Raw genomic sequence first — 15,122 nt, 5'->3', positions numbered from 1 at the left:
ACCATAACTGTAATCATAGTGTGAGACTGACACAACTGTTTCAAGATTTGTCAGCTCAGGTATGAAGAGGATATGAAAATATTGACAATACAATTAGAAAGTTTGACTTTGTATGTATATTTAATATATGATATATATAATTATGTAGATGTATGAATACACATAGTAAATATACATATCAGTGTTCTTTTTAGATATCCAAGCCCATTTATGAAAACTGCTCATATACTAGGACCCAAAGAGAATGTAAATAAAAACCCAACATCATTTGAATAAAAAACCTGAAAGTCATTTAAATTCCATGGCCTTTTTTTGTAGCTATCACAATGAAAAATCAGCTACTTGGTATCTCAGAATGTTGCATTTATTATGATATTAAGGTGTTCTTACACTGACACGTGTTTATAGAATAGAGGATTTGGGAGAGGAGTGACTACAGATAGTTATAACCTTCCGTCTCCAGAAATTCCACTTTTTAATACTTTCATGAAAAATAAATCAAGGTAGGACTTACCTCCTCCTGTTTGACTCACAAACCAAGAGAGCCAATATAGAAGGAAAAGAAAAGCTGTGATATTTTTTTCCCTAAATGTTTTCATTTTTATTCCTGTCACAATAATTCTTGTTCTTTGTTGAAAATTTAGAAAATTACCCAAGATAAGTGTTTTTAAGAGTTTTATTGAGGTGTAATTTACATACCATAAAATTCACTCACTTTAAGTGTTCAGTGTAATGAACTTCAGTGAATTTATACAGCTGTGCAATCATCGCAGTCCCATTTAGAACACTTCCATCACCCCCCAAAAGTTCCCTGTGCCCCTTTGCAGTCACCCTCTGTTCCCATACCAGCCCTGGGCAACCGCCGATCTGATTTCCCTCCCCCAGAATTTTGCTTTTTCTAGAAATGTTGTATAAATGGAATCATAAACTGTCATATTCTGTGTCTGGCTTCTTTCACTTAGCATAATGTTTTTCAGGTTCACGCATGTTGTAAGATAAGCATTTTGTCATTTTTGTATAGATCCTTTCAGAACATTTTCAATTCACTTAAAAACTTAAACTGCTATATTTCAACTTCCATTTTCAAGAGATGTGCAAGGAAACTTTTAAAAACAAGGTTATATCTCTGATTCTGACCAAATATATCTACTCCAGGCTAGTTCTGCGGATTCCTAAATGCATCCATTAGGAATGTATTTTGGGTGCCTGTAGCAGCAACCTAACTCCAGTGGTTTAATAAGAAAATGACTTATTCTTCTCATAGAAGTCCAGAGGTTCAGTTGCTCAGTAATGCCATCCGGGACCAGGATTTTTTCTGGATTTTCTGTTCTTTTGCCTCTCCTCTTCGTGCTTGTTGCTTTATGGTTGTAATGTGGCTTCTGGAGCTCATCTGTAGTCAGAGCAGGAAGAGGAAGGGAAAGGGCCAGGTGCATCGATACCTTTCATCAGGAAAGCAAAAGCTTTGCCCAGAGCCCACCCAGCAGACTTCTGTGCAGTCTCCTGTCCAGAAGTGGGTCACAGATCCTCTCCCCTCCTTGGTGCACGGAAGGTGGGAAACCAAGAAGGGGATTAGGACAGTTGGCTTGTATCAGTCACGAGCTGTCCCCTGGATGTTGGCTCGTTGCTGCTCTCTACAAAACTGGGGTTCTCTGGGCAAGGCAAAATGGGGTGATGGTGGTCAGGTAACCAGTAGTGTCACTACAATAATATGACCAGGACTGCCCAGTCATAGCATCCTTAACTGGTTGGTCCTAGCTGAGAGTAGAAAGTAGGCACAAGCCAGACGTTCTCGAAGACTTAAGGTTTGGGACCAAACTATGATTTGGAGATAATCAGATCTGGGATCTCAGCACATTCAGGTGAATCGGAAAACCTTACGATGAGATTGGAGGGCACTGGACTGAGGTGTAAGCCCGCACTCTCTCCTTTCTTTCTTTCCAAGGTGGGGGGAGTGGAGGTAGGCCTGGATAACCTCTAAGGTGCCACCCTAACCTGAGTGTTCTGTGACCTCCGGGCTCCAGGTGAACATGATGACCTTGGCAGAGCACATCATTGAAGCCACCCCTGAGCGGATCAAGCAGGAGAACTTTGTGCCCATGGAGTCCCCGGCATTGGAGAGGACAGACGCGGCCACCATCAGCAGTACGATGAGCTGGCTGGCCGGTTACCTAGCTGACGTAGACCATCTGCCAAATGCCGCCCAGATCAGGTCAGTAGTGTCAGGTCAGGGCAAGTTCCTGTGTTTACGTGGAGGCTCAGGAGGCCCACTGGATCTGAGGAGTTCCGTGTAATGAACGCCCTTGTCAAGGAAGGAAGGAAACGTTAGGACGAGTTCCATTGCCTCTTCCAAGGCCCCCTCATGTCCTCACCTCTCCCATGATTTTTCTTCCCACATCAGAGCACAGGAGATAATGTATCTTAGTGATCCCCCGCCAGTTCAACTGAAGTTTCACAATTGGATAGTGGACTCAGTGGATTTAATACTTAGCACAGTACTAAACTCATAACAGGTGCTCAATGTGAAGTTACTAATTGAAGGACATTCAGAGTCTGCTTAGCAGCTCTCTGGGCTGAGTGAAGGCATATCCTTCATGGTCCACAGTAGGTACCATCTTGTCTCATTGACCAGCGTGCAATGGACCATGCAAACCAATCACCAGCCTCTCTCCCCTGTGTCTCCTCTTGTTTCAGAAGTGCATATAACGAGCCTCTAACCCCTTCTTCTAATACCAGCCTGAGCCCTGTAGGCTCACCAGTCAGTGAAATAGCTTTCGAGAAACCCAGCCTTCCCTCCGCCGCAGACTGGTCTGAATTCCTGAGTGCGTCTACCAGTGAGAAGGTGGAGAATGAATTTGCTCAGCTGACTCTGTCTGATCACGAACAGAGAGAACTCTATGAAGCGGCCAGGCTTGTCCAGACAGCTTTCCGGAAATACAAGGTAAAAAACAATAGAGTCCTGATGTGGTGACACTCTTAAGATCTGGAAAAGTCAGAGTCATTCAAACTAAAACATATGCTGTTTCCTTTTTTTTTCTTCTGAGTTGATAGAATTGTTATTTGACATTATTAATTAGGTCCCATGAGATTATTAATAATTGTCAGAAGCTTTAGTGAAATAAAACTGACAAGTAGTGTGGTGGTTGTCACCATCTGAACTTAACTGTTGGTAATAATAATGGATATTTATTATCTAATTAATATAAAGTAAGTTGACACCTCTGCCGCAAGGAATTTATGACCTAGAGCAGGGGTTTCTAGCTGGAGGCCTGGTGACTGATTGCCCTAAAATTTTATGGTAAAGTGCATTTTTGGTGGGAGAGGGTCCAGAGCCTTCCACAGTTTCTCAGAGGAGTCTTTGACCTCCCTAAGAAGGTGTTACGAGCCATCAATCATTGATCCAAAAGTAGAGGACTCAGACTTCCCTGGTGGTGCAGTGGTTAAGAATCCACCTGCCAGTGCAGGGGACACGGGTTCGAGCCCTGGTCCAGGAAGATCCCACACGCCATGGAGCAACTAAGCCCGTGCGCCACAACTACTGAGCCTGTGCTCTAGAGCCTGTGAGCCACAACTGCTGAGCCCGCATGTCACAACTACTGAAGCCCGTGCACCTAGAGCCCGTGCTCCGCAGCAAGAGAAGCCACCGCAATGAAAAGCCCGTGCACCACGACGAAGAGTAGCCCCCACTCGCCGCAACTATAGAAGGCCTGAGCGCAGCAACGAAGACCCAGCGCAGCCAAAAATAAAATAAATAAATAAAAACAAAAGTAGAGGACTTGGTGTTATCTTAGGAAAGACAGCAGAGAGCGGAAATTTATAAGGACAAATAGTGCAATACCTAATTCTTTAAATACTTTGAAAGTGAATATTGTTTTAGGCCTCCTAACATCCAAATATGATGGTTCTATTTAGAAGCGGGAATAATCAGAGAGTTATTCTGTAAATTCATTTTTTAAATTTATCCTGGTATTAACTTATCACTGTATTTTGGTAAACCTCTGGTCTCAGTTCTGAGAAAGTCAATTAAATGAGTCATGATTCCATTTAAGTCTTGGGAAAGTTGCATTTTTTATGCTACATCATTATTTCTTTTCTTGCCTCACTTTCCCTTGAAGGGCCGACCCTTGCGGGAGCAGCAGGAAGTGGCAGCAGCTGTCATTCAGCGTTGTTACAGAAAATATAAACAGGTGAGCCAGCTTCTGGGTCGCCATGGGAACGTGCCTTATTCACACAGCATCCAAACAGGCCTGGGGAGTCTGGTGTGTGGTTTGGCAAAGAGCACAACATCCAGTGCCTGATCCAAAGACTGACTCTGAATTGTCTTGATTAAAAACCAAAGGGAAATGTTCCAGAAGGGAAAAAAACAAAAACAAGCAAACAAAAAGCCACCTGCAACTAATGCCACAAAATAATTTTTGTTCGGATCGTTGGCCTCTTAGTGGTATCACCTGCCTGCAACATTGGTCTGATACCGAGGAAGTTATTTGTGTCTGAAATAAGGCTCTGTGTCTCAGGCATTTTACCTATAAACTAATTAGTAATTAAAGAACTCAAGGGAATTTAATATGGTGATTAGAGCAGGTAAATACTAGTTGTTATCGTTGACCTTGAATTATATACATTACATCATCCTTAGCGGGTTTTCCTTTTGGCTTCTTCTTATCCAATTTAAAATGAAGAATTGTAAAAATCTGAAGAAGCCCAGAATATCTTAAACTGTTTTGTATTCCTTAGTTAAGTGTTGCAGGAAGAGTATCTGAGTTACTCTTTCGTGCAGTATTGCTATTTCTGAAACTACCTGCAGGGTCACGTAGCTCCCATCACTGGGGAAGAGAGCACCTAGTACGTCCTGGATCTTTTAGGCTCATCATCTCACTTTCTCCTTACAAAAATATCTGGAGTAAACAATTTTATTTCCATTTTACAGATGAAGAAGCTGAGGCTCAGAGAGATTAAGTAAATATTAGACCTTTCTAACCACCTAGGTGGTGATAAAATGTTAAAAATTGCCGAATTGAGTTTTGACCGGTTCATACAATAAAGCTCGGTCCTGTCAGTAGATTCTAGAACCTTTTATTAGGTTGTGCTTTCGGTAGGTCTTACATTTTTATTTAAGGAATAATAAATGCTGAGATGTATACCAGCCACACAGAAATTCAGGATTCTGTTCTCTTGTTATTTCTAGCATTTGTCTGATTCAGGTTGCCATGTTCTCAAGTTTCTTTAGGATTGAGCTCTAATGGTGAGGGGCGGGGAACCTCTTTAGCTTATAGCCAATCGAGTTCATGATCCCAGGAAATGAAGGTTTATTGTGTAAACGCTGACACCACAGTCCCTGTAGCCCCACAGCAGGGAACCATCCTGGCTTATTGTTAGCCCGAGCAGTACTCAGAATCAAAGTTTCAAGTCTGTGATTTCAGCAGGTATTTATTCCAAAATGCGAGTTTGGTTTTTTTTTTTAATCCCCTCCCAAAGAAGTGTTGGCTACAACCAGAAAGACGGAAGGCATTTAAAAAAAAATACTGACAAATATAAGACAAGTATTTTAGAAGATGGAAGGCATGAAGATAGCCAGGTTGCCTTTTTTCCTTTTTGTTTTGTTTTTGGTTGGGAGTTTCATTGGTTCTGGTTCTGGTTTTTCATTTCCTTCTATTCGGCAATCTAACATTAATCTTGTATTTTCTGTTTCTCCCCCAAGCTGACATGGATAGCCTTGAAGGTAATGATACACCCAAGTCCTCTCACAAACCATTCCACCAGAGTCACACACTTCACACCCATCACCAGCTACAAGAAGGGGCCATTAAGATGGCACGGTCATTCCGTAGGCATAGCCCCCTCGCCCGGCCACCTCACCACAGCACATCTATCCTCTGGGGACCACGTGGTGATGCCGTTGCAGTGGGTTTCAGCAGTAACAGTCATTGGACATTTTCTTGGCCAGTGTCCATCTAAACAATCCATCGAAAACAATTGCCATGAACCCTGTGAGCCACTGAAGATATTTCCCTTTTTCCCATCGTGCTTCACCGTGGCCCGGGAGGTTCTGACAATGCAGAGTGCACAGGTCAAGGTGATGGAAACGCTGTAGGATGCAGCGTTCTTGTCTTAAAAGACTTTTGGCCAAATGAGAATGTCAGGCGGGTCAGATAAGACTAAACAGGATTCTTGCAGAAGGGCCCTGTGTCTGTTTCCTTCCCTCACTCCACCTTGTACATGCAGAGAGATACTTAGGCGCAGGGATTTTCTGAGGAATACTTGTCCCTCTGATGGTAAGTCGCCTTCTTGTGAGCAAAGCGCTTCTCTGTGACTTCTCGTCCCCAGAGTTGTAGTCTATGTCGTTAGCAATCTGGACATAGTCTTTTTTAAAATCTGGAGAGCTCTGCATTTTTCCTGCCTGAACTCTGATAGGGAAGAGGACCCACCCTCCCCGCACCGTGCCTTCATGCCTCACTTTCCATCTCTGCGGCAAGCTGGCCGGAGGGTGCTGGGCCTGCCTCCCGAGCCATCCCCGGCTCCGGGGCCGCTTTCCAAGTTTCATGGCTTCACCCCCCTGTCGGTCTTACAAGCGTTAATCTTTTGCAGGTTAAAATGGCTTAAAGGTGTCAGCGTTTCATGATAAGCCTTGTATTTGGGACCTTGTAACTCAGAAATTTGTCGAGTGGAATGCTAGTTAGAAATCAGATGCTGACTGCTAAGTAGATTTGTGTTTGGCAGGAATTGGGAGGCATCCAATTAAAAATGGGAGGTTAATTTAAAATGTTTCCAAACTGGATAGGAAATATTCATCTTCAGCATTTCAAGTTTTACTTCCTAAATAATACTTTTTTGATTCATAAATGTCTCAGTTTATTGCCATTAAAACGTTTTTCCAAAAAGAGCAAACAATTTTGATATTTGGGGGGGGAAAACACCCACATTTAAAGCAATGCATTGTCTGAAGGCAACCCTTAAAGTAACATTTTGCATTTTGGAAAGGTAGGTGAAAAGATGCCTAGTTTGCCTCTTTAATGATGCGACCCCAGAGAATATGAAAAGAAAGGGAAAAGTTTTCCTTCTTGCCGTCCCCACCTGGTGGGCTCAGAGGGCACCCAGGCCTGCGTGGCCCCCCTTGTTACTGCTGTGCTTCTTCTTGTCCCCCCTGCAGTATGCACTTTATAAAAAGATGACACAGGCTGCCATCCTGATCCAGAGCAAATTCCGAAGTTACTACGAACAAAAAAAATTTCAGCAGAGCCGGCGTGCTGCTGTGCTGATCCAGAAGTTTTACCGGAGTTATAAAAACTGTGGCAGGAGACGGCAGGCTCGGCGGACGGCAGTCATCGTACAGCAGAAACTCAGGTGGGTCAAGATTCGTGGCGGCCAAGAGAACCCCGACTGAGTCGAAAGAACTGCCCCGTGTTGACACGCAGGCCTGTACAAGGAGTAAAGCGTCTTGCAGCTCCTTTCTTCCCGGACCAGTCTAGATGGCGCGTGTTCGTACGGTTACACCTGTGCGCTCTGCCTGTTTTTGTCTATTTAGCTTCTCCTTTCTCTCTCTCCACCCCCCATCCAATCATTTTGATGCCGCCACCCAGTTTCAACTTGTATCAGAGTCTGGCCGGACCACAGTTCCTACTCAGAAAGGTGGCACTGTAATATAATGGTCTAAATTGTAGCGTTTCTGTACCTAAGACCTTGGGAGAGTAAGTAGCACTAAGCCACTCCATTTTGAAGAGTGTAATAAAAACTTCTAGTGCCGGAAAATACACTGACGAAAGAAGTTTAGAAAATAATAGCCCAAAGAGAGCGGCAAACACAGGCGAATCAATTTCTACACCGAGAAAGTCTGTCTAATGCCTTTTTGAACAAACGAGCTTATAAAGACTTGGGGAAGAACAGTTACAGGACATCTTATCTTTAGTCTTTCTATTATCTCCCTCCGAGTAGGAGAAAGTGTCTGTAGTCCCCTCCTTCCTTCTCTCCCAGTGATGCCCAGACCCAGAACCATAAAATAGGCTTGTGCTGTTGGATTTGGTTAAGAGTTTGGTTAACCAAACTGTTTGGTTTGAGTTTTGGTTTGGTTAAGAGTTTTCTTAACTGAAAACTGTTTGGTTAAGAGTTTTCTTAACTGAAAACTGTTTGGTTAAGAGTTTTCTCTCACCGCTGACCTGCTTTCAACTTTCGCACATGAAGCTTTACAGCACCCTTCTCGTGACGGTAATTCATACTCTGGCTTTTTCAGGAGCAGTTTGCTAACCAAAAAGCAGGACCAGGCTGCTCGAAAAATAATGAGGTTTCTACGCCGCTGTCGCCACAGGTACATTAACCCTCATCCCGACATTTTCCTCGTCGAGAATAATAAAACCACCCTCATCGCCTTAACCACTCATGAACTCCTTGGTGAAGCTAATCCCCCACAAATAATCAGGGTACACGTCCCAAGTGACACTAGGATGACAGAACTCTTTAACTAGGGACTGAGTTGCTGCTGTGAGAATACCGGTCGCTGTTCCAGACGATGCTGTGTAGAGACTGAACCACGGAGATCGTGCCAGTGTTTTTGTTTCAGTTTGGGTGCAAGGACAACTTAGTCGGACTGGCTTTTCATTCCAGATTTTTCTTTAGCCGTGTGTTCTTCACTCTAAACCCTTACTGTGCTAACGTGTGTCCAAACAGAAAAGACACAGAGTTTTCTATTCTGAAGGAAAGGATGGGACACCACTCATGCCATCCAAATTTTCTGATGTAGAATTTCCACTAAATAGTTGGTGCCCTCTACTGGCCGTGTCAGAGCTAACACCCTCCATCAAGTGATCAATTCCAGCTAGTCTGTGATGAGAAACAGGAGAGAGGTGGTCAGAATGAAACTGGGCAGGGCAGGAAACGCACCCGAGATGGAGGCGCATTTCCGACTAGAAGTGGGCTCCGGTGACCCCAGCATCTTCCTGCGGAGCTACGCCAGGGGGGTTTCTCTTTGTTTTCCTGAGTTTGGGATGCCTTGGTGAAGACGAGGTCCTTAACTCAGATTTTGGGGGCTGGTGAACCGTGTTTTTCTTTTCTTTACTTGGGTTAATATTCCGGCCTGACCTCTGTGACATTGGCCGTCTGAGCTGTGTTTAGATGGCTCTCCACGTAGTTTTGTCGCTTTTCTGTGCATCGGGAGCTATGCAGTTTACAGACCCAAACTTGAAAGCAAGCTCTTTAACGTCTGATTTCCTCTTTCCTGTTTAATTGTACCCAAAGCCCGAGTGTCCAGGTGCAGTTTGATTCCGCAGAGGTTTCACTTTAGTTTGTTTTCCCCTCAAACTGTCTACTTGCTAACTTTGACAGTATTTTAACTTTGAGACTTACTAGGGGTTAACTGGCTACTTGTGTGCACTTTTACTTAAATTAACAAAATAATTCGTTTACATGACCATGGAAGGGAACGTGGACAGAACCACACATGCACAGTGATAACAACTTTTAAAGGAACATTTTTTAGGTTATATACGGTGTTCTCTAGCTAGAATGCTGCCAGGGCAGCTCATGCACATTTACCGTATTCCTCCGCTGCGCATTTGCTGTCCACCACGCAGTGATGGGGTGTTCCCCTTGACGCTAAGCAATGAGGTGCCCATATCAATACTCTGAAATAGCAAGTCTTGTTAGGAAATGCATATCAGAATATTCGGCATGGCCAGGATGTAATGAAATGAATCCTCCAGGCCTTACCAAAGTCAGTCTCTTTTCCTTAGTATTTACTCATACCTTTGATTTAGCCTTAGGGGACTTGCAGCCAAATAGAGGAGTTGATTTTCTTCCTTTGGTGAAAATATCAAGGCCTTACCTGGGCCCTTTTTCATATATTCTCACACGTGCTCACACTCTTCTCCCCTTTTCCTCTTCTTCCTGCAAAACAAAAAACCCAGGAGGATTCAATCCAGCACTGCTGAGTCAGTGGTTAACACTTTCCTAGCAGGTTTTATCTTCGAGGAAATCGCCTCAACATGGCTCTTCCTTAAGCCACGTCAAACAAATGTTCACAAGTTAAATTCTCCTTGGTTCTTCTGGTCTTATCCTCAAACTTTGAAAATATGTATACGTAATGCCACCTTGGTCATTGTGAGCAGAACTACATAAAGTCCCATGTTCATTTTCTTCTTCTTCTTTTTTTTTTTTTTTGGCCAAAGCCTACCGTGGTTACATTGGGTGAACTGAGTGAATTGAGAGGGTGAGATATTTAAGCAAAACATAAACGCCTGAAAGGCTGCTTCCCACAGAAGGCTGAACGAAGGAATCGTTTCACTCGTGTTTTTAGAGTTCTCCTTTTGTAAACGAGTAGAAAAGCATTTCTTGAGGATTTTGCCTTTCTTTGGTCCATATTTTAACCAGTAATAACCTCATGAAGCTAATAAGAAGGTTTTTTTATGAAGAGAGCATCAGATTATGGGTCTGAATTTCTGTTCCTTATTTGGGATTAAACAATGACCCCTACTGGCTCTTTTCTTTACTTGCCCTTTGATATTCCAGATGCTAGAAAAATGTGCAGGCAAATTGGAATAACCTTTGTCTACTGACTGTGTAAGGTCACTATTCACTTTCCATTCCCATATATTCAATGAAGGAACCTGAAGAAATCCTGAAAAATCTATCCTGGAAGTTTGAACTCATTTTCCCTAGAATGAGTGTCACCCTGTTGCCATTCTGGGTTATTGAATATTATTTTAAGAGAAACTGTCATCTGTATTGTCCCCTAGAAGCATTAAAATAGGAAACCTCATGTGACACCCTCTCAGAAAAGGTAGGTAGGAAATGGCTTCAGGAATCAATAAGAAGTGTCCCATTTCTTTAAGGATTTTGCTCAGTCATGGACCCCAACATTTTTAGACTGAAAAAGAAATTGGTGAATTTCCTACCTGCTCATTTCACATATGCCACCACCACTCTCCTTTTCTTTTTTTCCAAAAAAAAAAAAACAAAACAAAACACTTTATAGTCTTTTTTGTTGAAATAAAGCTATTTATAAGATTTCTGTTGTGACCCTCACATGCTAATAGCTCTTTGGTGTTGTTTTACTGTCCAAAGCCCCCTGGTGGACCATAGGCTGTACAAAAGGGTGAGTTTAGCTGCCTGCTAGCCAGTTTCTCTTTATCTTCCATTTTCAATATTTTGCTTTTTGCTTGCTTGCATGGGGCTGCAGTCTAGGTATGCCCGTAAAGTTTCACATCCATTTCGAATGAAATAAGATAAAAACTAACCCTAATTACTAACACTGCTACTTTATACAACAGGAAAACAGTCACATACAACCGTAGACATACAAATGCATGAGCGAGTGAAAGGGAGGGCCTTCTGAAGCCACCGTAGGGCATGCGTAGCACGTGGTGGGAGAAGCCGTCAGTGTGAAATACACAGTGGCTGGTGGGACAGGTGTAAATCTAAACAAGCCTGCACTAGAACAAAGCCTTAAGCAAGTGGTTATTTGCGATGAAAATAATCTGCCACGTGAAATTCAGCTACTGCCGTGTCAAAATTTCTAAAGGAAAAAGGCTCACTAGGCAATACTGATGTTTTTCTTTTAACTCCTCTATTTCTTGCTTAGAGTTACATAGTTTCATCTTCTAACTCTCCCTTTCCCTGGTGCTGTGAGGTAAGTCAGTACCCAGAGCTGCCCTTTCTGAACCAACTCAGGACATTCATTATCCAATAGGGAGCAAACCTGTCTTCCAGCATTTAATGACAGCGCTGAAGAAAGACAGGGTGGTGTGAAGTGTCCGAAATCTGTATATTCTATTTTGCAGTCAAGAGTGGATGTTCTGAGAGAATTGGTGTTTTAAAGAAATGATAGTGAGTAGGTGTTCCACGGACACTGTGAGTGTTCGTGAGATCTTAGAATGTGATGCTGATTTGTAAGTATGCAGATGTGACTATAACACATCTTAAGTTATAATAAACGGTTTAGTGGCAGAAAACTGGTTTTTAAAAGCCAGGAATTGAATTCACCAAAATCAGACTTGAATTTAGATTAACTTGACAACTTTTGTCTTAAGAGAAGATGCATTTAAACTCTAACGTGGCAAAAAAAAAAAAAAATCTAACGTGGCAAAAAAATAAGGTAAAATATAACATGGCAGTTAGCTCTATCAACTGAGCTACATCCAACACCCTCCCTTCTTACCTTACACTAATACTGTATTTAGTCATTTGCAAGATTTCAGAGAAAAGATCGTGCTTCAGAAAAAATCTCAAACTTCTAATGTCTCTGGAGAGATCATTTCCCATATCACTACATTTATGTTGACGGTAATATTTATTCACTATGTTTTAAGGCACGTGTCCAAAAACATTTCCTTAAAAAGCCAGATAATAAATGTCTGTTGCTATATAATAGTTCCCCCTTATCCATGGGGGATACGTTCCAAGACCCCCAGTGGATACCTGAAACCGTGGATACTACCGAACGCTATGTATATGTGTACGTACACACACTGTTTCTCCTGTACTAACAGGCAGGTAGCGTATACAGTGTGGATGCGCTGGACAAAGGGATGATTCACGTCCCAGGCAGGACGGAGTGGAGCAGTGTGAGATTTCATCATGCTACTCAGAACAGCACACAATTTAAAACTCATGAATTATGTATTTCTGGAATTTTTCATTTACTGTTTTCAGACCGCAGTTGACCATGGGTAGCTGAAACCTTGAAAGCAAAACCGTGGATAAGGGGGAACCACTATACTTAGTTCTACCACTGAAACATGAAAAGAGCCACAGACAATCCAAAAATGAATGGTTGTGACTGTGTTCTAATAAAACCGTATTTATACACAGACCTGCACTGGGCTGGATTTGGTCCATGGGCTGTAGTTTGCCAACCTGGGGTGATAGAAGAATTGAGTTTTTATAAGTTCTTCCTAAATCAAAACCTGATCCCTGTAAAAGGTCTGAAGCCTCACCTATTGAAAACCATGGATAGTCACCGAAGGAGAAATTTGTTAAAAAAATAATAATAATAAAGCAGCTACTTGTCTTTGTAAATTTAACTAGTCAGACCTCTCTAGAATTAGGCAGTTGCTTCCAATTAAAATATTTCAGGTCCCATGTAGTGGAGCTGGCTCAGTGATGTCTGTGTTTGAAATATAAGAGAAAAGGGGGACACAAATGTCCATTTTTCTAGTCCCTCTCTCTCTCTGCATACATAGATATCTCTTTCCATTAAAAAAAAAAAAACCTCCAAGAGAACAGATGCATGCCCTAGTAATCAATTTAACTATAAGTTGTAGTGTCTTGCATGTTATATGCAATTTATATCGTCCGCTGCAAGGATCCAACATTTTAGTAAAAGTGGTTGCTTATGCACTTTTGAAGCCTGTTAGGTTCTGGTATGTTAATGATCATTTTTAAGAGTACATTTTCTAAAAGTGCTTTTCCATGCCAACCAGAGTCCCCACCTTAACTTCCTGAATGCTTGCTGCATTCTGCTGTGAGTTCCTAAAACTCCTCCTCATGCATGGAAAGTTGGAATTTCATAACATCCTCTGTGCCACTCAGTCTTAGGGGGTTTGAGAGAGAGGAACTCAGAAGCTTTCAGGTTTCTTCCAGTGTGGTCATTTTTCTCCAGCGAATGAACTGAGGAATAGCTTAGCTGTGTCTTCTCTAACTCCCAGTAGGACCTCTCGTCTTCTCTGTCCATCGGAGAAGTCACGATGGTCCTCCAAGAGTCCCCAAGTTGAAGTTACTCTTGGGAGGCAGGACATTCTCTGAGGAGGATTTATATCCCTGGAATTTGTGTCAAAGAAGCTAATATACTTACCAACGTATAAAGTGTACCATATTTAAGACATTTAAGGTTTACATATCTGAAGATAATATTTGAAAAACGAAGAATTAAATTTTATGGTACAGTATGTGTAAAACACGATTTGACCCCAACTTTTAAGTTAATGAAGCAGAAGGATGTCTAAAAAGGGAGGTGACATCAATTATCAGAATTAGGATCCAGCTGGCTAACTCCAGCAGCAGAGCAATCAGAAAATACCAATGTGTCTTCAAATTTTCAGTCTCGGGGAAAGCTAAGAAAAAGCACCAAATGGTCTTCACCGAAGCCAGCTCATTTTCACTCAGTCGTTCCCCCAGACTTAGCCCCTAATTTATCCAGTAACTTAAAATGAAGTCATCCAGTTCCTAATACCGTCAAAGGGATTTGTTTTGTCTTGGACACAATAACTTGTCGAGAGAAAACATTATACACAGAGAGATGTTTGAATCAACAGTTTTAATTATTTTTCTTAGTTCACTTAGGTGTTTTACTACTTCAGCAAATGACTGAAGGATTTCTAAGGTTGAAGGAATATTTAAGTGCACTGGCTGAGAATACTATATTCCAGTTGGAGTTTGAATATCTTGACAGGGTGTTATTCAGTGTTACAGCAGAAAACCAAGATGCCTCAGATGTAAAGGAAATAGTAAAGAGCTGAATTACATAACAGGTTTGTCCTCCAGGTATTGAGACTAAAAAGGACAATCAATGCCTTTGACAAATTTCTTCTTTCCCCAGTGAGATCAGATTTCTGTGAGAGGGCTTTATAACCTAAATCAGTCCCTGCAGGTATTGTAAACAGTAGGACTCCTGGTATTGAAATAACCGATTTCTTGTAAATTGCTGGCCTAGTTACCCATGTTCAATAAAGGTGGGTGAAGCCATCCAACTGGAATAAAAAGAGCCCTGATTGGAGGCAGAAGAGATAACACTTTCCGGTCACCAATTTTTAAACAACAGGTTTTCTCTCTATTTGACAACTGGGTTTCCAAACACTTAACCGGGCCAGATGCTGCTAGTTATCTTGGTAAGTAGCGTTGACAGCACTGATTCTTGAGAGCAGCCCTGCAAGATATCTTCAGTGGGTCACTAGCAAGTTCTGCGGGTCACACTTAGACTTTTTGTGTTGTTCTCTACATGTTGGTCCAAGGGGCAGTTCTTTAACAATGCCTGCAAGTGAACTGTTTGAGAAAAGTAACAGTGCTCTGTCAACAGCCTGGATGTCACACTTCCCTAGTTAAATTTGACGTGAGGTGTGGTTTCCAAGTGGCCCAGTCTGCTCGGTAAGGAGTAAGCAATGAAGGTGGGATGCGTCATCTAATTTAAATCTCCAAAGTAATTC

General features: G+C 42.2%; 1 protein-coding gene across 16 annotated transcripts in view; it reads left to right on the top strand.

Moving 5' to 3' along the window:
* Window positions 1-15,122, top strand: part of CAMTA1 (calmodulin binding transcription activator 1) — an 891,439-nt gene that overhangs the window by 867,675 nt on the left and 8,642 nt on the right. For 7 of the 16 annotated variants that reach the window (XM_082390204.1, XM_082390196.1, XM_082390200.1 and 4 more), the window contains 6 exons: window positions 2,022-2,209; window positions 2,692-2,938; window positions 4,113-4,184; window positions 5,696-5,716; window positions 7,145-7,338; window positions 8,222-8,296. In XM_082390204.1, coding sequence (XP_082246330.1) covers window positions 2,022-2,209; window positions 2,692-2,938; window positions 4,113-4,184; window positions 5,696-5,716; window positions 7,145-7,338; window positions 8,222-8,296 — 797 coding nt within the window. Of the gene's footprint in view, window positions 1-2,021; window positions 2,210-2,691; window positions 2,939-4,112; window positions 4,185-5,695; window positions 5,717-7,144; window positions 7,339-8,221; window positions 8,297-11,046; window positions 11,078-15,122 lie in introns of all 16 variants that reach the window. The other 9 variants (XM_082390203.1, XM_082390199.1, XM_082390201.1 and 6 more) reach the window with 4 other exon arrangements.

The sequence above is a fragment of the Balaenoptera borealis genome (genome assembly GCF_965194805.1).
Source record: "Balaenoptera borealis genome assembly, chromosome: 1".
Lineage (NCBI taxonomy): Eukaryota > Metazoa > Chordata > Mammalia > Artiodactyla > Balaenopteridae > Balaenoptera > Balaenoptera borealis.
The sequence above is the reverse complement of the archived record's forward strand: the minus strand, read 5'-3'. Positions and strand labels throughout refer to the sequence as shown.